The following is a 24,115-nucleotide window of genomic DNA, read 5'->3' on the forward strand; positions in this document are numbered from 1 at the left end:
AAATGGCTATGCTAGCTACCATACTGTAGCTCACACCAGCTCTATTTAAGACAAGAAAGGAGTTTGGTAAATAGAACAAAATATACAAGGCAACCAATTGCATTCAATAAAACATTTTATTATGCAATATGTCCAGTGAGAGGGTCGTTTGTTTTTAGTGAGTGGACCTGAAATTCCTGCCAAGCGTTGAGAGCTAGCTGGACGACAGGGGACCCTTTAATCTGCAATTCATTGTTTCTAGCTCTAATCAGATGTGCATTTAGAATCTAACAAGCTATATCTTACAATAAACTTGAAGTAAAGCTGGCTATACAAAATTTGGGTGACCAGACGTCCTCTTTTACCCGGACATGTCCTCTTTTCGAGACCTAAAAAATGCATCCGGCAAGGATTCCAAAATTGTCATTGATTTTGCCTCGTCGGAAATTTGTGTTTCTCCGGGTCTTTTACAAACTATTAGGCCATTCATGTTCAGTGTTACGAAGCAATTTAGCTGGTAAATTGATCAAATTACAGCATTATTTTAAAACCATCTTAAAATCAGCTAACTTGATTCATAACACTGAACATGAATGGTGTTGAATGTTAGGGACTAGGCTGCAAAGCACACACTTTACTACTGCCTTCTTCGATTAGACTACAATGGAAGTCTATGGAAGTGTCCGATATAACTATTTGTTCTAGTTCTATCAGAGTGAAAGTTGCTAGTTGTCTAGCATTAACTGCTAAGTCAGCGGCGTTGTTAGACATAAAACTGTACTGGGGCACAGGCCCTTATTCATATCCTTTCTTCCAAGCTTGTTGCGCACAATGCATTATTAGGCTATAGAAACTTCCCTTGCTTAACCCACTATATAACAGTTCAGGGACACAAGTTTGATATCAGTTTTGGCAAGAATAATCTATAGTTAATGCAAGCTTTGTGTTTTCGGTTTGTTAAAACTCAAACTTTAGATTTTACTGGGGCACAGCAGATTTATACTGGGCACGTGCCCCTGTAAAAGGGTCTAATGACGCCCCTGTGTTAAGTTATGTTTAATAAACGAATACAATTTAAAAAACACTGTCCTAAATTTCTTTGGAGCACATGCTCCTTGGTAAAAACATTAGCGTAGAGCCCTGCTACACTACGACTCACAACATCGAGTATGTATCTTATGATGTCAATACATTTGGACGTATTATCGTACAATCTGTGGGCTAAAATAAAACAAGACAATGTTTTAGTGGAAAATACTGCAACGTTTTGCGATGGAAACGTTCTTCGGCGTTGAAGAAACGTAGTTGTTTACCTGCTTCAACTGCTTGATCAAAGCAAATGCGGCAAATCACTTACCTCATTGTCGTGAAGACGCAAATCATTTCTTAGTAAACATATCGCTATACGTGCCATACTGTCTAGGTTACCAGTAAATTCTGACAAAAGTTATTGAGAATTCCTACGGCTCGAACGAATTTGTCTATGTGCAGGTTTTCTTGAAGCATAGCTCAGGGATTACGTATGTGGTATGGAACGCCGAAAGGGTCATAATGCCATATTTTTAAAGGGGGCATTTACTTCAAAACCGAGTTTACCTTGTCATAGAGTCCGTTTACATGACCATGAGAACCCCGATTGTTGAGTAATGTGTTCTCATCTGTTTTTATTTGTATTCCTATTGTGTCAGTTATACTGTTTGTATGTGTTATGTAAGTTCAGGGGAACCAAACTAATGGGACTCTTATTTTGACACCTGAGATACCTATAAGTACACCTGTTCGTAGTGCTTCCGGTTACTGAGCCATGCTACAGATACTGATGTCCAGACAGTGAGATGAAGTATTTTGTAAGATAATAAACTGTTACATTTATACCTTGAGTGATCTTCTTACATGTATAATGGAAACGTACTGAAGAATCAACATGGACAGAGGAGATCAAATCGCAACACCGATTACTAGCAATTGTCGGTTTATGCCATTATAAGATCACTCCGTTTACATGTGTAATTAGGGTTCCTCCGGTAGGAGGAATCCTATTGTTTTTGTTATTATTCTTATTCTTATTATTCTTATATTTCTCCGCTAAATGGCCCAATAGCTCAAAAAGTCCTGGACCCGATTTTTTCCAATTTGGCCCAATGATTCAACAGGTCACTCATTACTCCCAGATGGCTAGTGGCCCATGTACGCCCATAGTCTACGTGATTTCCCCAGCGCCCCATTATTCCAAAATGCCTGAAAATTGTTATACATGCCTTATTTCTCATGGGGAACAAAAAAGCCTCAAGAACCCATAAGGTCCGCCATGATAGATTTTGCTGTACTGTCCAAATTTGGTACAACCTTCAAAACCCTTCTCCTCATGAACCATAGATCCAATCGACTTGAAATTTGTTACAGATGCGTAGAATATATGTCTCTACATAGGGTGACATGGAATAAGAAATACAATACAAAATGGCTGAAAGAAGTGTATTTATGTAAATGTCCAAATTGCCTCAATATCTTTGTGTTAATAAATCAAATATAATTTTGACTGATTGTCTTTCAAACCTAATAGGGTTCAAGACGACATCACTCTGAAGTACCATAAACAATTTCACCTTGGTATGTCAATATATGATTGAATTGCTCCACAGTGCGCGCGCTCCAAATTCTCACAGACTCATCCTGCCCCTTGACACTAGGGTGACCACCCGCCCCGCTTTGCGTTGTGTCGCACAGCATTTTGACCCCTTGTTCCGCACGTCGCATATTGAAATGCTGTGCTATACAGCGCAAAGAGGGACAGGTGGTCAACTTACTTGACACACGCGCAAGCTTGGCGAGACGCACACACATCCTTTCTGGAAATGGTGTGCTGACCAAGCCCCACCCTCACCCTCATTTCGCTTCCAATCGCAGCTCGCCGTTACGAATATAAATTATTTTTTGGCGGCCATTGTTGTTTTCAACTGGAATCACCTGAAAGCCGTGTCTGAGGCAGCCACGTTCGGTAAGTCCTATTTTTACACATTTTAAGCTAGAATCAATGATTGAGTTCGTGAAAGTACACTACTCTTAAATTATTGTGAAGGTTTGAGCACTTTGACCTTTAGATCGTGAGTTTGAAGTGACGGAAAACCGAACTTGAAAAGTAGCTAGCTTTTTCCCGCTGTGTAATTACAGTACTGAATCATGTAGGTTAGCATCTCGCCGAATTCATCAAAAAGCTAGGGGAGGGCAGCTTTTAGGAGATCAAGCGATTCCCCACAGACCTGTCGGCTCAGAATTTTGATTTGGCTCGTGAAAGTCTTTGTAATAAGCCTATGCGCCAGGGAGACTGCATAGGCTTAGGCGGCAGCCATGTTTTGGTCGCGTCATGTTCATAAGTTCACCATTTCACAGTTCGGTCGACACCAAAAATGGCAGCCTTTAGGAAATGTGGGAATTGTGCTTTTAGCCAGATGCTCCGATTATTTTTGTGATTTGTGGAAAACTTGCAAGTGGAGTGAGACTGCATCCCGGGGGTACATTGTTTTGACTTAGCCTCAGTGACAGACTCGGCTCGCTCACTCACTCACTGGCAGTGTAAACAATATCGTAATTCACTAAATTCTAGTCCTAAAACGTCAGGGAGGGCTGCTTTTATTAGACAATAGTCTGCTGAAGATAGCCAGTATATAGGATCTTTCAAAACAAGCCTATTTCATTTGTCATTTTCCTGAGAAAGCGACCTACGTTAGCCAGGCTAGTTTCACTCGGTCAGCGTATTTAAAGGTCTCTGACCGTCAGCATCACTGTTAACAGGCAAAGGGCGAGTTGTTGGTCTTTGGTCAGATGTGTATATTGACCAGTTTAGAGCTAAATACTCTTGCCAGAGCCTGGAATCGAGCCAAATGTTTGGAGTGACTTTGCATGGCCGGGTCTCCATCAGTTCAACACATTTGGATTTAAGTTCAAGTAATGCCATTGCATTTCACAGTCAAAACTGTAGTTTATGTCAAGTGTAGATGTAAAAAGCTTAATTTTTCACAACTGACATGGATCCATTCTTCACTTTACCAGGTCTGGAGGGTCATGCAGAGGCCTGCTCAACAAAAAATACGGAGTGTAACAGAGGATGCCCCGAAGCCTTCATCCCCACCAATTTAACTACAGAGCGAACAGATCCACAGGAGACGCAGTGGCGGCAGCACTCCATGCCGCTCTGTCATACCTGGAGCAGCAGGGGAGCTATGTGCGAATGCTCTTTGTGGATTACAGCTCTGCATTCAACACCATCCTCCCACACAAGCTAGTGATTAAGCTGGGGGACCTCGGGCTCCCTTATACCACATCTCTACTTCCTCTACACACACGACTGCACTCCTGTCCATCACAGTAACACCATTGTAAAGTTTGCAGATGACACCACAGTGGCGGGGTCTATCTCTGGGGGGATGAGCCCGCCTACAGAGAAGAAGTGGAGCGGCTGTCGAATTGGAGCACGGCCAACAACCTTCTCCTTAACACTGCAAAGACAAAATAACTCTTAGACTACAGGAGAAAGAAGACCGAGATCACACCATTGACTATCAGCCGGATCAGTGTGGAGAGGGTGGCAGACTTTTGCTTCCTGGGGGTCCACATACAGGACAGCCTATCCTGGAGTGTGGACACCTCTTAGCTGCTGAAAAAGGCTCAGCAGAGACTGTCCTTCCTGAGAATACTCAGGAATTGAGGAGTAACATCACACAAAGACTGCTGGTGTTGTTTTACCGAGCCTCCATTGAAAGTATACTCACATACTGCATAGGCACTTTGTATACCAGCTGTACAGTGGCTCAGAGGAAAATGCTCCAGAGGGTCGTCAACACCGCTCAAAAGATTGTTGGCTGCCCTCTCCCCGCACTGGGAGACCTACACAGATCCCGTTGTCTCAAAAGAGCCAAGAACATCATAAAAGACACTTCACATCCTCGGCACACCCTGTTTGAAATGTTGCCGTCAGGCAGACGGTACATCAATCAAGGCAAGGACAAACAGACTCAAACACAGTTTTTATCCAACTGCAATAACCACTGTCAATGTTGCCAAAAAATGATGTGCACAATGTCATGTTATGTTTTATGTGATGACTGTGGATGTATGACATGGATATTTATTCTGATTTATTAGTTATTGTTGTTTATTTTAGTAATTTTAGTACTTTAGTAATTTTATCCTTTTATAGATTTTTAGGCCAATGAATGTTGCACTGACTGGAAGCACTCTGCCTGCCTGCAGGCTCTGCTGCCACTGCCTGCCAGCCCTCCAGAGACAGACAGTACAATACAAAATGGCTGAAAGGGGTGTATTTATGTAAATGTCCACATTGCCTCAAATCTTTGTGATACTGATTATTTATTTAGTTAAACAGGTGTCCAGGTACACCACAGTATGACTAGCTGTATAGTCAAAATAGTAACGGTAATGTTTCATTCTGAGGGGATTCCTACACAATAGCTAAATCTGGCTCTTTTTTCATTTAACTGGCAAGTTTTCCTTTTACATGGTAGTTGCTATGGCTCAGGGGTATTGAAAATTGCGGTGGACATTTGAGAATGAATACACCCAAAGCTGCTAGAATATAGTAAGTATTTATTGAATATAACTTTTTGCAGAAAGGACCTGACACACACAGCGTACATTGGGTAGTCTGTCGGCATCTGATGAAACATTCTCCAGAGACAGGGTTTTTATACATGGAGATACAGCTGTAGCCACCTGCACACATCAGTGTCTTGTTCATATTATTAGCACAAAGTATCAAAACACAAGGCTACAGTTTTCTCAGAAACTTTCTAGAAAGTCACTAAATTATATATATTCACTACAACAGCTTAATTGATGGAAAGATTAACATTTCTTGTTTAGAACAGACAATAAGTCAGTCTTTTCAAAGGTATGCAATTTACTTAAATGTTTAATTTAATTGTTAGTTAATATAAAGGTGAATTGCCTTTCGTAATTAACAACTATAAAAGTCATGATTTGCTTGCTCTAGAGAAAGTCAACACAATTGATCGTTGGTTTCACTTGTTGCTTGTCTACCCTTTTGGTTTGCCATTTACTATGTAGTCTACTGTTGGTATTATAGGCTTGTGTGCTGTCAGTTATGTGTTTACTGCCTTTTTTCTTACTGTGCTGCCCCATGCCAAAGAAAAATGTAATGTATGCATTTGATGAATAATAAAGTTTTGTTGTTTTACCATGTCTGGCCATTAAATCCATAGACATAATAAAGAATGTCTATGATAAAATCATTAAGTGACCTAAAAACAGGTGTGAAGCCTGGTCATTTCCGGTTATTTTCTGCCACGAGGTATGAAGGCAAACAAGCATCTAAGAGAAGCAGCTACTAAATCAAAGTAAGTCATCACAAATTATGCATACAATTTAAATATTATATATATATATAGTCAACAGTGAATGAGTTTGTTAGGCTACTAGCGTAAAGTTAAGTTTGGTAATAATTTCAGTAGACCCTAACCGTTGTTTGGCGAGAACGAGAACTGAACGTTATTAGGTTCAGTTTTTCGTAGCACTACCCTACCAGGACAAGTTTGTGGTCATCCCCCTTTTCCATATGCAAGATTAGGGACCTATCTGATGACATTAATCCTTTTTTCTTTTTTTAACCCTAACCCTTTTGGTATTCCATAGAGATACTATGTTATGGAGCTAAATCAGGGCCAAATGTTTTGTGAATTCGAAAATGAAATCTTTAGTCGAAAAACTAAAGCTTGACATTGAACATGTACGTTGTGGTCAAAAACTTGAAAAATAAAACCATGTATTCAAAGAAAAAATAAGTGTACACATTTTTTTTCAGGTTGAATAACATTTCGATTAAATTTTGTAATATTTTTTTTTATAAAGTTATTAATTTTCATTTTGCACTTTGATATTTTCACGTAGTTTCACATTTCATGTTAGGCTGTCACTCATAATTCCCGCCTTTGAGTTGAAGCCACGCCCCCTATGCAAAATCGGGGCCAAAAGTCTGAAACTGAAAAAAAACAACAACAAAAAAGAAGTGAAACTCAAACAAAAAAAGTGAAGAAAAAAAAAAAGTGAAAAAAAAAAAGTGAAAAAAAAAAAGTTTTGAATCTGAAATGTGAAACTGTGAAAATATGAAAGTGAAAAATGAAAATTAATAACTTCTTCAAAATTATTCCAAAACTTAATCGTAATTGTATTCAACCTGAATTTTTTTTTTTCTTTGAATACATGGTTTTATTTTTTCACGTTTTTGACCAAAACTAAAATTTTCAATGTCAAGCTTTAGTTTTTCGACTAATGATTTAGAATTAACAAAACATTTGGCCCTGATTTAGCTCCATACTATGTTGTGTCATTTGCGGAGGACAACTCTATTAATGTAGTAACAAGTTCATGGTTTACAGATTACCAGTCCTTGGGCCTGTACTACGAAGCAAGATCAACATGCTCTGGATCACTTTCAGTTACCCGGCTACGCGAAGCCTAACATTCGCAATCACAATAAGCAGTACTACGACGGCAGTTATCAATTCTCTAACTCAACCCAGATCTTTCCAATCTAGAGACGTGCAAGTTCACATAAAGAGGCGGTGTTTGCACCATATTTCCAATCGCAAACATGGACGAAACAAGAGCTGCATATTTCACGCAGGAGGAGCAGACAATCTTACAAACTTTGTCTACTCCTCCTGCCTGAAATATTGTAATACAAGCATATCAGGAATACAGACATATAATATAGGCAAAATTCAACAAAGTCGCTGCTGCCAATCTGGCAGAAAATAGCAGACGCTGTAAATGCGTAAGCTACATGACTTATTGAAGATGTGATCATAATTACACGTGTGCATTCCACAACGTTAAACTTTTGTTTCTGTATTATTTTAGTTGCAACCCTGCAGTGGCAACCCTGCAGTGGCAAACGATTGTGGGAGCAAATAAAAAATAAAACCATAATTCAAAACGGTAAGCCAATACTTGTACATATTTTAAGGCCAACAAGTACAAGGCTGAATTGCCTGAACTTGTCCCTTTTTTAGGATATCTATCAGGGTCACGGTCACCCCATGATGGAAGGAGTGGAAGGGTGCATTTCTTCAGACCCTGGTGGCAGCAGGTTGGAAGCCCAGGCATATGTATGTTTCAAGTAATCAAGTAATGTGACCATGTCATTCAACAATTATTTATGAATATTGTAGGAGTGAAATGTATTACTGTTCTCTGCAGTGACTGTCGTCCCACTGTGCCATGCAGAGGTGACAGTGAAACTAATAGTCATAGTCATACGCCAGTATGTATGCCATATGTGGTTGCTGAATATTGATCCAATATACCATTTACTTTCTCAAGTGGAGGTCCTAGATGATCAGGAAACTGTGTCTGCCTGCTCATTTTGATGGTACACTTTTGAGTTATATTTACCACTTGCAACACAGATGGTGAGAGTGTGTGAACGTGTGGCTGTGATTGAAATGTCTGTGATGACTTACTAATGGTGGTGGTCTCAACATAAGACACAAGTCCTTAAAGTGCTCATTTCAAATATGACTCAATTGATTAAATTGCTATGGTGTTAAACTTAGCAGGAATAGGAACGTCTTCCTCCCCCTGAGCCGAGGGCCTCCACTTCAAAGCCAAGACAAAGACACAAGGTATAAGCAATGAACCATGTAATAGTCAAATGGACACCTTCAACTTTGACCAAGTGTGCCTTGGAAAGGGACAATGTTCTTTTGTCTCAGGTTGGAGCAGACAATGTGAAGGGCCCTGTATAAAAAAAACCTGGAGCTCGATTATAAGAGGCTTTTAATAAAAAAACAAGACTGGAGACAGAAAAACTGGAATATGAGAAGAGATATTGACTGAATGAATGACACTAAACTTAGTTACACTGACATATTTTTCAGTGTTCCTAGGGAAGGGAGAAAACATGAGGATGTATTTGTTAAACTTTGTTCTACGTTTTGGTCTTTTTAATATATTTTTGTGGCTTTCTTGTTGTGCCTTTTGAATCTTTTCTGGGGGTTTTCACCACTTATCTCTTTCAATGTCCTATTTATTATTTTTGAAAAATGGTCAAATATTGTTTTCATTACTAGTTTCCTGTAAATGTATGTTTAAATGAGCAAATGATTAGTAAAATATGATATCATTTGCATACATTTACAGAACGGAAATCAGAACATTGAGTGAAAAACCTTGTACATTTTGTCAACATATTAGAGTCCAAAGTTTTTACAAAGGGCACTTTGGAAATCTCTTTTTCATCACTACATTAATCAGAATATGGTGGCAACAGCCATTAAAGAAAATCCGTTGCAAATTGCGCGGCAGACCGAGTTCTTGCTCAGGTTCTCTGCATCACCCACACTATAAAAGTACCCATAGCGAAATAACGAAACGCTATGCATACAGTCTGTGGGACTGAGTGCACAGCTTCAATGTGTCGCATTGGCAACATATGGCTCAAGAAGCTGGTAATATACGTAATTCCCTCTGCTAAGAACCTATATTTTTCAGGAAGATACTCATGAGGGAATGCGAAATGGTTTTGTCAGTCTCCAAATGTTATATTTCTTCTGAGCGCACCTCTGACTATCCGCGTACCAAGCTCCACAGGAACTTCTATGAACGGTGACGACATTATCGTCAAGAATGAGTTAGTGGGCGGGGTTTTTATACCGGTTGATCTCTGATCTCCAACTTAACCTGCTCCCGACCAGGTTAGCCGTTCAGCATGTGTTACCATGGCGATCTACCCCGGTAACAAGTGATCCACCGTCGTAGTACAGAAAACCCTGGGTTGAACCTGAAGTTACCTCGCTAACACCAAATCTTGATTCGTAGTACAGGCCCCTGTTCTGGATAATGCAATAAATATTTATATGTTCAGTATTTCTGAAGGATAATAACTATGGCTTGCTTCTTTTCTCAGATAATACTTTAACATGTTTTGTAGTTCAATGAATCTAGTTAAAAAATTACATCTGTACTTGTTATAATTGGATTTGTATTGTATGCACTTTTATTTTACTTAGTGGTGCTCAGAGTACACATGCAATTGAGACCTTGGTCCTAATAAGTAACTGTATAATACAGATGAATATCTTCCCCTGTACCTCCCCACACCTTCCCCTAGGCATCTGCTCTAGCAGCTGTCGGTGGGCAAGACACAAAGAGGGACACATGGAATATCCTAGGTATTCTCTTTTCATGCACTGTTGCTAAAATAATTAATTGGGGACTTCCGGTAATGGCTGCCTCGAGCATAGCTATGTGACCAGTGAGCTCCTTTTAGCCAACATCTTAAACTCCGCCTGAACTCGAAAAATAACAATAGAACAGAACTAAATTACAATAGGAGAGGATAATGAGCACAAATACGAAGCCCAAACCCAAGAAGACCGTGGAAAAGCCAAGGAAAGACAACATTAAAGTCAAGTCTAACTCTAGCACGCTATCCGACGATAGCAACCAGGATCCAATCAACCCACTTCAGATTGGCTTGGACGACATTAGCCAACAGATTTCTACCATGCAGAACGAGCTGAAGGCTGACTTAAAAACGTTCAAAGAAGAAATAACAAGTCATATGAGAAGCGAATTGTCACAGTTCAGGGAAGATATGGACCAGAAACTGGCGATAACTAAAGACTCCCAAGAACAAAATGAGAAGATATATGCTCTTCTGACACACACTGAAGAAGTGGAGGCATGGAGCACGGAGACGAACGATGTGCTACAGGAGTTACTTCGGGAACGGAACAGGATGTAGGACAAACTGGATGACTTGGAATCGAGGTCTCAAAGGAATACTCTGCGGATATACGGCATACCAGAAGACACAAGAGACAACCTCAGTGCTGTCGTTTGTGGAAGAGTGGCTCCGCACTGAATTATCCATTGACAGAGGCCTCCAGATTCAATGTGCTCATAGAGCGCTTGCTATGAAACCGAAAGCGGAGGAGCCTCCACGATCTCTGGTGGTCAACTTTCTCCAATACACAGAGAAATAATTTGTTTTGACCAAAGCATGGAAGAAGAAAAACAACAACACGTTGGGAGATAATCGCATATATTTCGACCATGACTACAGTGCTTGAGTGTTGCAAAAGCGCAAGGCATACGCAAACGTGAAGATTTTGAAAACTCAAGGCATTCACTTCCAGACACTGTTTAAATGCGTATTCACTGGGCCAACGGTCAGAAAACATACAATACAGCAGAGGAGGATACCGAAGACCTACGACGAAGAGGAATTGAAGTGGAAAGTCCAGCATGTCAGCAGTGGCGCCATCAGTGGGGGGGCCGGGGGGGGCGCGGCCCACTGGCTCCCCCAGCGCGAGTCGCATCTTGTCCGTCATCAATAAAAAATGTTTTCATTAATGGAAAATGGGATTTCAACTTCACTGTAGGACAAATCAACGTTAAAAAAAATACATTTTAAACATATTTTAACCACAATCTACGATTGAAACACTTCATAGAAATCCAAGTATCTCCCCACTCAGATCCTGTCACATATCCTCACACTCAGAGCCTGTCACCCCTCCCCTCACAAGAGGTTACACTGAGCCAGGTTAGAGTGCAGCCTAGGTACATATAGAAGCGGGAGTTTATCGTCGATTGTCAACCGAGTTCAAGGAAAAAGTGAGTACAAATATTGAATAAACTTTTTGAATTTTAAATGACCTATTTACAGTAGGCAACCTCACGTTGGTAAGCTACGGTAGTTATATAAATCTGTATTTTAGGAGGGCTGTCTTACCTTGCTAGTTAGTTCAGACAAGGTTACTTCAGTCTAGAGAGTAGCCTGTACCAACTTAGGCAATTCGGGCCGATCACACCGAGTGTATTTTTTAAACATTGCACTTAAAACCCCATTGTTTGCTATGGTACGTCAGTACAGCTCTGTTAAATTCCATATGCGCTTTTTGTTGTTTTTGAGGCAGACACTTTTCTAAATACACTCTTGAGCGTTAGTGGTTTCAGCCCGTAACTGAAGTTGAACTTGGGACTGTTAGAGTATCTGGAAAGCTGATGTTGTGGGATGGTGCTGTTTAGCGTTAGCTAAGCTAGCTACGATCAGTAACTGTATTTCAATTTGCAGACAATGAAAAGAAAGTCCACGTTGGATATTGCTTCTTTTTTTTTAAAGAAAAGTGGTTCCAGGGAGACGCAGCAGAGCGTTAGCTCTGAACCCGATGTTGTCGAAAGTGAGGATACCATTGGCGTCAGTGAGCAAGCATCACAGGTAGAGTCAGAGAGGGAGCTGGACTAAACAGAGGCAGAACATGACAGCGACGCCCAGACACTGGCAGCATCAGTGTCAGCAGTTTTGCAGGATAGTGTGGAACAGGTAGCAGAAAAAGAAGTTGACAACCAAGCGAGGCAGGACTCAGCTAAAGCGGTTCTATCCGTTCCTGGACCAACAGGTAAAGCTATGAACGTTACAGAGCCCCTCATCATATGAATTGCTTGGGAGCATAACATTATACATAAAGCCTTCTGATTCATGTTTATTGGTAGTTGAGTTTGAATAGTCTTAGTATAATTGTTTACTTGTTGATATATCGGTAATTACTTTAAAGAGGGAGTAGCCTTATTAATGTTATTATAAAATTAAAGTGACTGACTTTCCGTCTTGTTTCATCGTAGATATATCCCAGTCGAGATGAAGGGCCTAAACAGCTACAACTGAAGCTTTTCCCTCGGACCCTCCAGGGAAATAGAAGACGGAGATTCATGAAAGAGTGGTACAGTAAGCAGAAATGGATAGAATACTCGCAAAGTAAAGACTCAGCGTACTGCTATGCTTGCCGGCACTTTAGTCTCCCTTCCTCAGGGAATTCAGTGTTCACATCTGAAGAGGGGTTCAAAAATTGGAAAAAGCAACTTACAAAGATTGGGGTTTTGTTGGCCATGCAAAATCTGAATCATATTGTAATGCTATGTTAGCATGGGCAGAATATAACAAGGTGACTGCAGGCGAATGCTCTCTCAGCCTCATTAAATGCAGACTATAATAAATTAGTGAGGGAAAATAGAGAATAAATAAAAACTGTTGGAGAAACCTTGCGCCTCACAGCCACGCAAAACATTGGACAGAGAGCACAATGAAACAGAAGGTCAGAACAAAGAAAACGTTCTTTCTATTATAGAACTGCTAGCAAAGCATGATCAAACAGTCAAAAGAAAAATGACATGTCAAAGAAATGCTACATACCTTGGTCATAATACACAAAACGAAATGATTGATTGCCTGGCTGAAATGGTCCGTTCTTCAATAATTACTGAAGTTAAACAAAGTGAGGTTTTCAGTATTATGGTTGATGAGACCAAAGACATTGGCAAAAAGGAACAGATTTATTTTTTAGTGCGTTATTATTACAATGGGTCAATATGTCAAAGTTTTCTCACCTTTGAGGCAGTAGAGTGCCTCAATGCTGCAGCACTTTCACAGAAAATTATAGAAATACTACAGAAGTATGGCCTTGACCACAGAAACCATCTAGTAGGGCAAGCATATGACGGTGCCTCTGTTATGAGTGGAAAGAACAGAGGTGTGCAAGCATGCATAAAGTCAGATGCCCCCTTAGCTTTTTATGTACACTGCAATGCACACTGCTTGAATTTAGTATTAGTTGACAGTGTGAAATGCATCCCTGAAGCCTATTGTTTCTTTTCTCTTTTACAGAAACTGTATTTTTGTGTCTGGGTCATATGTCCACCAAAGGTGGTTAGAGGTACAGAGGGAGATGTTTCAGGGGCCCCCAAGAGAGTTGCAAAGGCTGATAGAGTTACGGTGGACATGTAGGTACAAAGCTTGCAAGACAGTGAGGGACAGACTGCCAGCTATCATGCGTCTACCAAAAGAAATTTCTGAAGACATAAATGGTGACAGAGCTGTAGAGGCAAGAGGTTTATTGTCCCAAATAGATCTGAAGTTTGTTGGACTCCTTGTTACATTAACCAATGTCTTTGGTGAAATAAAACATCTATCAGATGTTTTACAGTCCCCACAACTCAATTTGGGCTCAGCTGTTACCTTTATCGACTCTCTTGCTGAAACCTTGAATAGTTATAGAGAGGGCTCTCACTTTAATGATATTTGGGACAGTACTGTGACCCTTACCGAGCAATGCAACATCGGTATTGGACCTCCAGGGCGTTAGGTCACACCAAGCTCTAGGCTTGAAGGTTACTACATTTCCGCTCAAAGACAGGTCAACACTGATAAGGAATCATTTCGGGCAGATTCTTTTATTCCCATTATTGATGTGCTTCTCTCTGAGGCGAAGAGATTTTCAAAAGAAAATATTGTAATACTGGAAGGGATACAAGCTTTGAATCCCTGCAGTTCCACATTTTGTGAGAAGAATGTAGTGTTACCATTTGCCTTACAATATAAATGCAGCACTGAGGATCTAGAGTATGTGATTCCTCAGCTAAAACTGACTCTAAATGGGAAGAAATCTAGTGGTTTGAAAATACCAACCAGTTACCAGCTTACTGTATTTCTTGAGCCATATAGGGAGGTGTTCAATGAAATGTTTAAACTATGCAAAATAGCACTTGCGTTACCTGTGAGTACTGCAGCCTGTGATCGCAGTTTCAGTGCTAAAGTTAATTAAGACCTTAAGGAATATAATGAGTGACGAGCGGTTGAGTAATTTTGGGGGTGTTAAGTGTAGAGTCAAGAAGGGCTAAGGCCATAAATCTAGAGGATTTTGTAAATGTGTTTGCCCAAAGACACAAAAACAGGCAACAATAAAGCTGTTTTGAAAAGAATGTAAACATGTCAGTACATTGTCCATGATAATATACGTTTTATTTTTTCAATTTTGTGTCTTTTGAACATATCTTTATACTTATATATTGTTTATGTTTATAAAAAGGCACAGCAAGGGCCAAATAAAGCTGCATTGAAAAATTGTTTAATGTTTTTGTATTGTATTTGTATTGAAAATAAAGGCCATTGTGTAATGTTTTGGAACTGTAGAAAATAAAGGCCATTGTGTAATTTTTTGAACTGTATTGAAAATAAAGGGCATAGTGTTTTTGAACTGCAGAAAGTAAAGGCCTTTGTGTAATGTTTTTGAACTGTATTGAAATTAAAGGCCATTGTGTAATATTTTAACTGTAGAAGGTTAAAATATTACAAGCTGTTCATATACTTTTAAAAGAAAATGACAACTAGCCTATTTGAAGAACTGAATTGTCTGGATACAGATACTTAAAACAAAGAGGATTGTTGTGAAAATTAAACTAGATATCTAGTTTGAAACATTTTCTCAGTTACAGTGACTTGCAAATGGTTAGTAGAAACATAACATTTCATAAATATTTCAGTTCAGTCAAGACACTCGCGTGATTGATTTCACCATTTATTCATACACATGACAAATGGTTTCACATTGGCGGAATGGATGTACATGGGGAAGCGCAACAAGGTAAATCCCCAAAACACCGACACTCCGCCAGTCTATACTATGTGTAGAGCGGAGCGTCGCGCCACCTGAGCACCACATGACATCCCACTGTTACTAGCAACAAAACTAAGTGTGAGACAAATCAGCGGTGCATCCGCTGTTCCCAGGACATCTGGACGGACGTCCCCATGTAGACACTGGATTCTGATGGCGACGTAGCACATCAGAGGACGTCTGTGGATCACCATGGCTGCATGGAGATCCGAAGAGACATACTACGATTGCAATGTATGAAGCCACCCAACCACAAGATACATTGGTCCACATTGGTCACCGGAGGTCTCAGACCTGCTCGGCTGCTTCTCGAGCGCCTGCTCGGTTTCTTCTCGAGCGCCTGCTCAGTTTCTTCTCAAGCGCCTGCTCGGTTTCTTCTCGAGCGCCTGCTCGGCTGCTCGGCCTAGAGTAGATAGTCGCAGAGCGTTAACCAATGCAAGCCTCTCTTGTACCGGCTGCAAGCATCGCTCGACACGGTCCCGGTCTCTGTTCTCAAGCGCTCATGAGTTCTGCGCTTCCACGACGTCCAGCGCGGACTTGGACACCAGAAGCAGCCGCCCCGATCCGGACGGAATACGCCGTATACAGCTCCGGGGACAGGCCATGACGCAGGTACTGGCGCATAAAGGAGAGGGGATAAAAGGTAGTTAGTGTGGACCATCACAGTGGGGGTACCTTTACACCGCAGCACCCGAGAAACATTATCGAGCAGGGTGTCGACTTAGCACGAAGCACCCCTGTCTCAGTGGTAGTTTGTGCAGTAAAGGTGGAGTGTTAAGAAGAAATGTGTCTGCTTTCGGCCCGCTGATTCCGTGAACCGCTCATTACAAGACGGAGAGACGGGCTACCCAGAAGGCTTCATGATGAAGGATCCGCACACCGAACGTACAACTGGACACCTGCCACCAATGCTTTGATGGACATGGTTGCAACTTGCGGGACTCAAAACGGTGCACCCTGCAAAGGGCACAGCACAGACTTGTTTACAGGCAGAGGGCTCGCAGAGAACGCATCAAGGTATGTATAAGAATATCGAAGCTAGGCAGGGGTTGACGGTATTCACTTGCCCTTTGACGAGGGCACAGATCGGGGAAGCCCTGCAGGCTACCTGCAGCATGCAGATACCTATTGCAATCAGTATAGCTGGCTTTGTGCGGACCGTCTCACAAGCTTCTCGGCTCATCATTATCCTTACTCATTTCTGACACATTGATTACAATAGACACACATTCAGCATTGTCAGTACACATTGGTATATCTACAGGAGTAACCGGGCCAGGGTATTCTTCTCTGCCTTGAGAAAACGCAGCTCAATGCTCCAATTGAACACATTGCTCTTAGGATGTCACAAGACAACATGCAGATACAACATGCAGATACAATATTAGGGGACCGCTACGGCCTGCATAAAGCATCCAAAACAGCATGTCATGGGACTTTATATGTGTCTCTAATAAGTAAGAGACATAACTAGTAGTATATGGAATTGCAGCAGGATTAGCATTGTGTATTCATTCCTTTACAGGACGTATCCTAGTAAACTTTTACTGCTATTCACCGACAACGTTTGCCGTCTCCATTGTTAGGCTACTTAAAATGTCACTAGGACGATGTACTCCAGTGCTTCCGCTGTATTCATAATACAGCTGCAGGGAATTGAAAGAACGTCTGCAAACGCAAGCGGGTAAATTGGATGTGCTCCACAATTCTAACAATCAATTTAAACGGCGCGAATACAGCAAGCACTTCTGTTTGGCTCGGTCAAGCAGTGACAAACAGAGCGGCTTAGCAACAGTAAACACTACTAATGGCTAGCAGCTACCTAGCGAACTCTGGCTGCTTCTTCGAATGCGGGCTTATGCAGCATCCAACACGCATTAATCCAACAGGTCTGTGCACCGAGAAAACCTGAACGTGATTCACGATGGTATCTGCAAACAAATGTCGCTCCTCGGATATGCCGCGAGTGCTCGTGGACAGCACAACAGCAGCACGGGAAACGGAGCCGCCCTTCGCCGGAGCCTTCCCCGGGCAGCATGCAGGGGAGCGGATGGAACGGCAAATCATCGGGAAGCAGCTCGAAACCTTCGTTCAGATCCCCAAAACACGCACACGGCGGCCGGGACCGAAGAGACGGACAGGGAAACGCGAACGACAGACAGGCCAACACAACACAGAGAACGGGGAGCAGTCGGGAGTGTATTGCACTGCAATGGCAGCAGCGCAAAACACAAGGGGGCGAGGACGCATGTGTGCGACTTTATAGCGCCGCCTATCAAGCTAAGCCTATGGTCTGAGAACACGGCGATGGGTGATATGGCGCGCACTGCCCGAGTTCCATGCCTGAACTAGCTCCGCTTATTAAATCAAACAGTGCAAGACCCAGTCACTGTTAAATACAGCTACCAAACCAACGTTAGGTAGCATCGCTAATGGAAAATTCAAGTTCGGTAGGCTATCGGATTTACAAACACAAAGCTGGTGGGGTAGAGTTATAGAACATGTGGCATGTTTTTTGAAAAATACGGTAGCCTACCATTAAACGACCATAGTATATCAGCATTGCTATTATTAATGCTCACATTGACATCTAGCCTACGTATAAGAGCAAAATATAATTCCTGAAATGTGTTTTGATTTTGGTGTGCCACCCCAAGATTTTCCCTTGCCCCATCTGGCCACCCCTATGAAAAATGTCTGGGGGCGCGCCTGCATGTCAGACTGGTCCTCCCCAGCTCGAAGAGCTCCTGTCATTCAAAGTTGCGGCCTGGCAGCGCGTTGGACGGGATGGAATCGTGTAAACAAGAAGACAAACCAGACAAGCTGCGAGGATTTCAACACGACTCCAAAGAGAGGTGTCAAGTAGGCAAGGATATTTTTGGTTGATAGGTGTTATATGATTAGATAAGTTAATTGTAGAAAGAAACTTACACGTTAATGACTTGGCTAATTCAAATGTTAAATGATTAATTGGTTAAATGATGATGGCTATTTAGATGAGAAATATCAAGGGTTTATTTTTTCAATATTGATGGAATGTTGGCTGGAAGGGTAGCCTATGCCATAACCACAACTAGTGTGGGTAGAGCAACTTTAAATGGGTGGACTCAAGCCGCTAGGCGGGGGCCCTTTCTCCGTGAAAGGTCTTTCCCCCCAAAACGAAAGGGATGTCAATGTATAATAAGGGAAGTTGACATCTCTTGGAAGTCAACTTTATGTCTTACAATGGAAAGGATTTTTTTTGTTTGTTAAATAATTTTTTGTGTATTGTTAATGTCTGTTCAAATGTTGGCCTAAGAGGAGGTGAAGTTAAGATTTGGATAAATAATAATAATGACAATTAAATATAAGGAAATTAAGGTTATGTCTTTAAATGTAAACGGTTTAGGAAACCCAGTTAAGAGTAAAGGTAATGAGTAAAGTGAAAAAAGATGAAGCGCAGATCTGTTTTCTGCAAGAGACTCTTCTTTCACGAATTGAACATGAGAAACTAAAAAAGGTTTGGATTCAGAAAATCCTTCTATAGCTCACACACCAATACGTGCTAAAGAGGGGTAGCAATTCTAATATCAAATTCAACCAATTTTGAATGCCTGACTGAAATAATAGATAACGAGGGTCGGTATATACTAATTAAAGGGACAATTGATCAGAACATGGTCACTCTGGTAAATGTTTATGCACCACCGGAAAGTGATCAATACTTTTTCAAATCCATCTTTGATGTTATTGCAGTACAAATGGAAGGCATGTGCATCTGCAGGGGGATTTCAATGTAGTGCTGGACAATAATCTAGATACAACTAGTAAGAATAGAGGTAAGATGAGTAAGTCAAGACTGGTAAACAAAACATCAGAAGAAATTGGCTATTTTGATGTATGGAGGGATATGAAAGAGACTAGAAAGAGACTACAGTCACCATTCAGCAACCCACTCAGTATACTCAAGAATAGACGATTTTTTAATGGAAAAAGAAGACAGACAAAGTCAAAGACTGTCAAATAGACGTGACTGATGTATCAGATCACAGCGCCGTATACTTAACTGTTTACTTAAAGGGCAGAAGGAGAAATACACTGTGGAGGCTAAATGTAGGTCTGTTAAACAATGAAGCAGTAACAGACCAAATCAAAACCGGAATTCAGAACTACCTGGAGGACAATGATAATGGTGAAATAGCTCCAATCTTTTTGTGGGATGCCTTAAAGGCTGTCAGGCATGGCAAACTGATAGCAATTACCAGTGGCTTCAAAAAGACAAATATTGCACAATATCAATCCCTTCAAACTGAACTTAAGATGACAGAACATAGACATAAAGAAAATCCAGAAGATAACACAAAACAACAATTAAAAGAGATACGTCAAAATAAATGTACTGCTGCAGCAGGAAGTTGAAATGAAAACAAGATACCTTAAACAAACATTCTATGAAGTGGGCCCAAAAGCTGCAAAACTGTTGGCACGGAAACTGCTTAAACAGCAAGTAGAAAGAGCTGTCCTTAAAATACAAGACCCAAAATCAAACCGGCTTACATATGATCCAAAGGGAATTGAAAGTGTATTCCGAAAATATTATAAGGAACTCTATACTCAAACATCAGTTATAAATAGAGGAGAGACTAAATCATTTTTTGACACACTGGATTCACCCCACATAGGAGATATACAACATAAGCAAATAACATCACCCATAACTGCAGAAGAAATTGAGAAAGCAATAGGAAAATTAAAAACATCGAAAGCACCGCCAGAGTGGTATAAGAAACTCAAGGAGGAGATCACTCCAACTCTTCTCACTACTTTCAACTGGATTTTGACAGAAAACCGCATCTCCCCGTCATGGAAGGAAGCAATAATCACTCCCCAAAACACAAAAGAATATGGAATTAGGTAAAAATTATAGGCCTATATCAATCTTGAATGTTGACTATAAAATATATACATCCATCCTAGCAAACAGATTACAAACAATACTACCGGATATTATAGATGAAGACCAAACAGGTTTTGTTAGAGGACGTCAGACTCAAGACAATATTAGGAAAACCTTGCTTATTATAAATAAAATTCAAAAATACAAAACACCAACAGCATTGATAAGTCTAGATGCAGAAAAAGCATTCGATATGGTTAACTTGGAATACCTATACATGACACTGGAAAAATGTGGTTTCAAACCGAAGACAATACAGTGCATTAAAGCTCTCTATAACAACCTGACTGCGAGAGTAAAAGTAAATGGCTCTCTTTCAGATAATTTCACTTTAGAAAGAGGTACTAGACAAGGATGCTGCTTAAGTCCCATCTTATTTGCCATATACATTAAGCCCTTAGCTGAAATGATCTGACATGTTTCCTTATTAAGCAGCTTACACACTGCCCCAACAAAGTACAACAAATCCCAACATTCTAAAGTTCTGTACTGAGTCCAACAGTGATATGGATAATAACAAAATGAAAGTGTAGTCACATTTGTACATTACAAAGATGCCAAAACAAACAAATGATCAAATAATTGGACATGTTTAATAAATAGAATAATTAATTAAGCCAGAGAGAAAGAGGGGGAGAGAGAGAAAGAAAAGAGCGGGGCAGAGTAGAGAGAGAGAGAGAGAGAGAGAGAGAGAGAGAGAGAGAGAGAGAGCACTCCTTCACAAACACACACATTCACAATTAGCCTTCGGAAGGTCCATATGGATGGTTGGGTGAATGAGGGTTATAGATAGCCGACCTATTTCGCATTGCACAAATCAAAATGACTGTGGATCTTGCTCTTAACTCATGTTCCAGGTATTGACAGTAAGATGTAATGTGGTCTTGCTGTTGTTGCTTCACAGCTGTACTCTCAGTGAGAGAGCGCAGTGTACAATTAATAGCCTCAAGCATTTGTAAGTCTCTGTCTTGAGCCTGAGCGTCTGGAGACTTCCTCTTACGTCGAGGTGTAGAAAGTGGGAGGGTGAAATAAGAAGTACTGGCAGGTTCTTCCTCTCCCCCGTCAACTTCCGTCACATCAGGGTCTTCTGAGCTGATGGTGATAGCGGTCATAGAACTATCTTCACCCTCAATCCCTTCTGATGGTGCATCATCCGTTTCAGTTAATGTATCCTGCTGACAGAAAATATTGACATATGTTTTTTATCTAATTTTAGTGCCCCAACACAACATCTGAGTGGTTAGAGATTGCAGAAGGATTCCAGAAGAACTGGCAGTTTCTTAACTGTCTGGGTGCTTTGGATGGGAAGCATGTTGCCATCAGACCTCCACCAAACAGTGGTTCACTGTATTATAATTACAAACACTTCAATTCAATTGTCCTCATGGCCCTGGTAGACAGTGACTACAAGTTCCTATATGTTGACATAGGATGTAATGGCAGGGTGTCTGATGGAGTTGTGTTCAGGGGGTGTACTCTCCAACAATCGCTGGAACAGCAAACAGCCAACATCCCCCGACCCTCTCCCCTGCCAGGATCTAAACAAATGGTACCTTATTATGTAGTGGCCGATGAAGCGTTCCAGCTAAAGCCCTACATAATAAAACCCTATTCAAGGCGAGGCCTTTCTGAGGAACAGACTTTTTAACTTTAGGCTGTCAAGAGCACGAAGAGTCGTGGAGAATGGCAGATGGTGTGTGTTGTTCACGACCATAAATCAAAAGCCACAGGTTGTGTAGAGTATTGTTCTGGCCTGCTGTGCAATGCACAACTTTCTCCGGGAGGAACACAGTAGTGTGTACGAAGTACCTGATACCACCCCTGACTGCTGGAGAGAGGATCCTTCATTGCGGCAGGCTGCTCTACCTGGGTCTACAAATCCCACTCAGCAGGCAAAAAGGATCAGGGAATTCCTAACTGAATATCTACATTCTGATCATGTAAATGTTTAATGGTCTCTAGTCTTTTAAATGTGTTATAATATTTACAATTTGCAAAAGCCTACAGACCGAAGCTCCCTACATACATTTGTATAGACTCCCTGCTTTGCACTATGCAGTATCCAGCTTTTACACCAGTCTCCTCCTCATCCGTCTTGATTGTCTCCCCTGAATCTTACTTGAAACTTTGTGGGCCACGTAGACTACAGTAATCATTCTTCACCCTTATGAATGATAAGATGATTTTTAAATGTGTTGTGCTTTTGAATGTGAATAAATTCTTCTTGATTTTGATGGCCTTTTTCTCATATGCATCTCAAGGAACTTCATCTTCTGCAGCATCTAGGTCTGGCGTGGTGTGACGAATCCATCACTGCCCGATGGCTTGGCCTTTAGGTAGCGACTGTACTGCGTTCTCATCGACTCCATTTTTGCTTTGACTGCATTTTCTGTAACATACAATAGATTGAGACTAAATTAACAACAACGTATGTGTTGTTGTGTATCATTATTCACCACACAAACGCTTTCGGTGCATTTCTCAATACACGGATACTTGTAGCCTACTAGATCAAAGAGATACTTTCGCATTTCTCAATACACTGCTGCTTGTAGCCGACTAGATCAGGGAGCAGTGAACCATAGGTTACTAATGAAACAAACGTGTTAGCAGTTAGATTTTTTTTTTAAGCGTCTGCTAAATGTAAATAGGTTACTAGTATCTTGTTAACAGATAAGCTAACATGGTAGAACGACAGTAGCTAGATACTCACTAGTAGTCTCCAATTTTTCTGAAATGTTTCTTATCGCGGCACTTTTGCTATCTCGGTTGCCTGACTCCTAACGTCGTATAGATGGTTTCTCTCTTCCCATAACTCCAGGAGTACATCTTCCCGTTCTTGGGTCCAGAAACCAGCCATTTTTCAGGTTTTAAAATCAGTTAAAATTACGGAGTGATAAACAGCTAGAGTGAGCGGCCCCATTATCGTCCACTCTAAATCTCCAATGTTCGGGGCCCCATTATCGTCCACAACCGTTTCTTCCGTTAATTTCTTAAAGAAGATATGCAGCACCAACGAAAGAAAGTAACTCATCGATATGTACACATCTTATATTGCTGCACACCAAATTACAGCTTCTTCCCAGCTAACACATGACGTTGCGGCAACGTTGCCAGTAGGTGCTCAGTTGGTAACCCGCAAAGTTACCTTCTGGCAACGCTGTGGCAACGTCGTAGCAACGTTATAAAGGGAATGTTGCCAGTTGGTCCCATGGACAAAGTTGCCAGGACGTGCCTTGGTCGGCTGGTTACGTTATTTTTAGACCTATGGGCAACGTTGCCGCGACCTCGTACCTTGGTCGGCTGGTAACGTCATTTTTAGGTCCCATGGACAACGTTGCCGTGACCTCGTACCTTGGTCGGCTGGTAACGTCATTTTTAGGTCCGTGGGCAACGTTGCCGCGACGTCGTACCTTGGTCGGCTGGTTACGTCATTTTTAGGTCCGTGGGCAACGTTGACGCGACGTCGTACCTTGGTCGGCTGGTTACGTTATTTTTTGGTCCCATGGACAACGTTTCCGCAACGTCGTACCTTGGTTGGCTGGTAACGTCATTTTAAGGTCCGTGGGCAACGTTGCCGCGACATCGTACCTTGGTCGGCTGGTTACGTTATTTTTTGGTCTCGTGGACAACGTTGCCGCAACGTCGTACCTTGGTCGGTTGGATACATTCATTTTGGTACCATGGGTTAAGTTGCCGTTAAGTC

The 24,115-nt window shown here is 41.3% G+C and overlaps 1 protein-coding gene and 1 pseudogene across 1 annotated transcript in view; one reads left to right on the forward strand and one right to left on the reverse strand.

Annotated features, from left to right (window-relative positions):
* Window positions 1-1,497, reverse strand: part of cry-dash (cryptochrome DASH) — a 52,025-nt gene extending 50,528 nt beyond the window's left edge. Inside the window, exon 1 of the mRNA XM_084702523.1 lies at window positions 1,337-1,497. Within this exon, the coding sequence (XP_084558649.1) occupies window positions 1,337-1,393 (57 nt within the window). The 5' untranslated portion in view covers window positions 1,394-1,497. The remainder of the gene's footprint in view (window positions 1-1,336) is intronic.
* An 8,860-nt stretch (window positions 1,498-10,357) lies between these two features.
* LOC146275340 (uncharacterized) lies at window positions 10,358-13,731 on the forward strand (annotated as a pseudogene).
* Window positions 13,732-24,115: the final 10,384 nt, after the last annotated feature.

The sequence above is a fragment of the Hypomesus nipponensis genome, chromosome 8, assembly GCF_054491055.1.
Source record: "Hypomesus nipponensis isolate SF chromosome 8, ASM5449105v1, whole genome shotgun sequence".
Lineage (NCBI taxonomy): Eukaryota > Metazoa > Chordata > Actinopteri > Osmeriformes > Osmeridae > Hypomesus > Hypomesus nipponensis.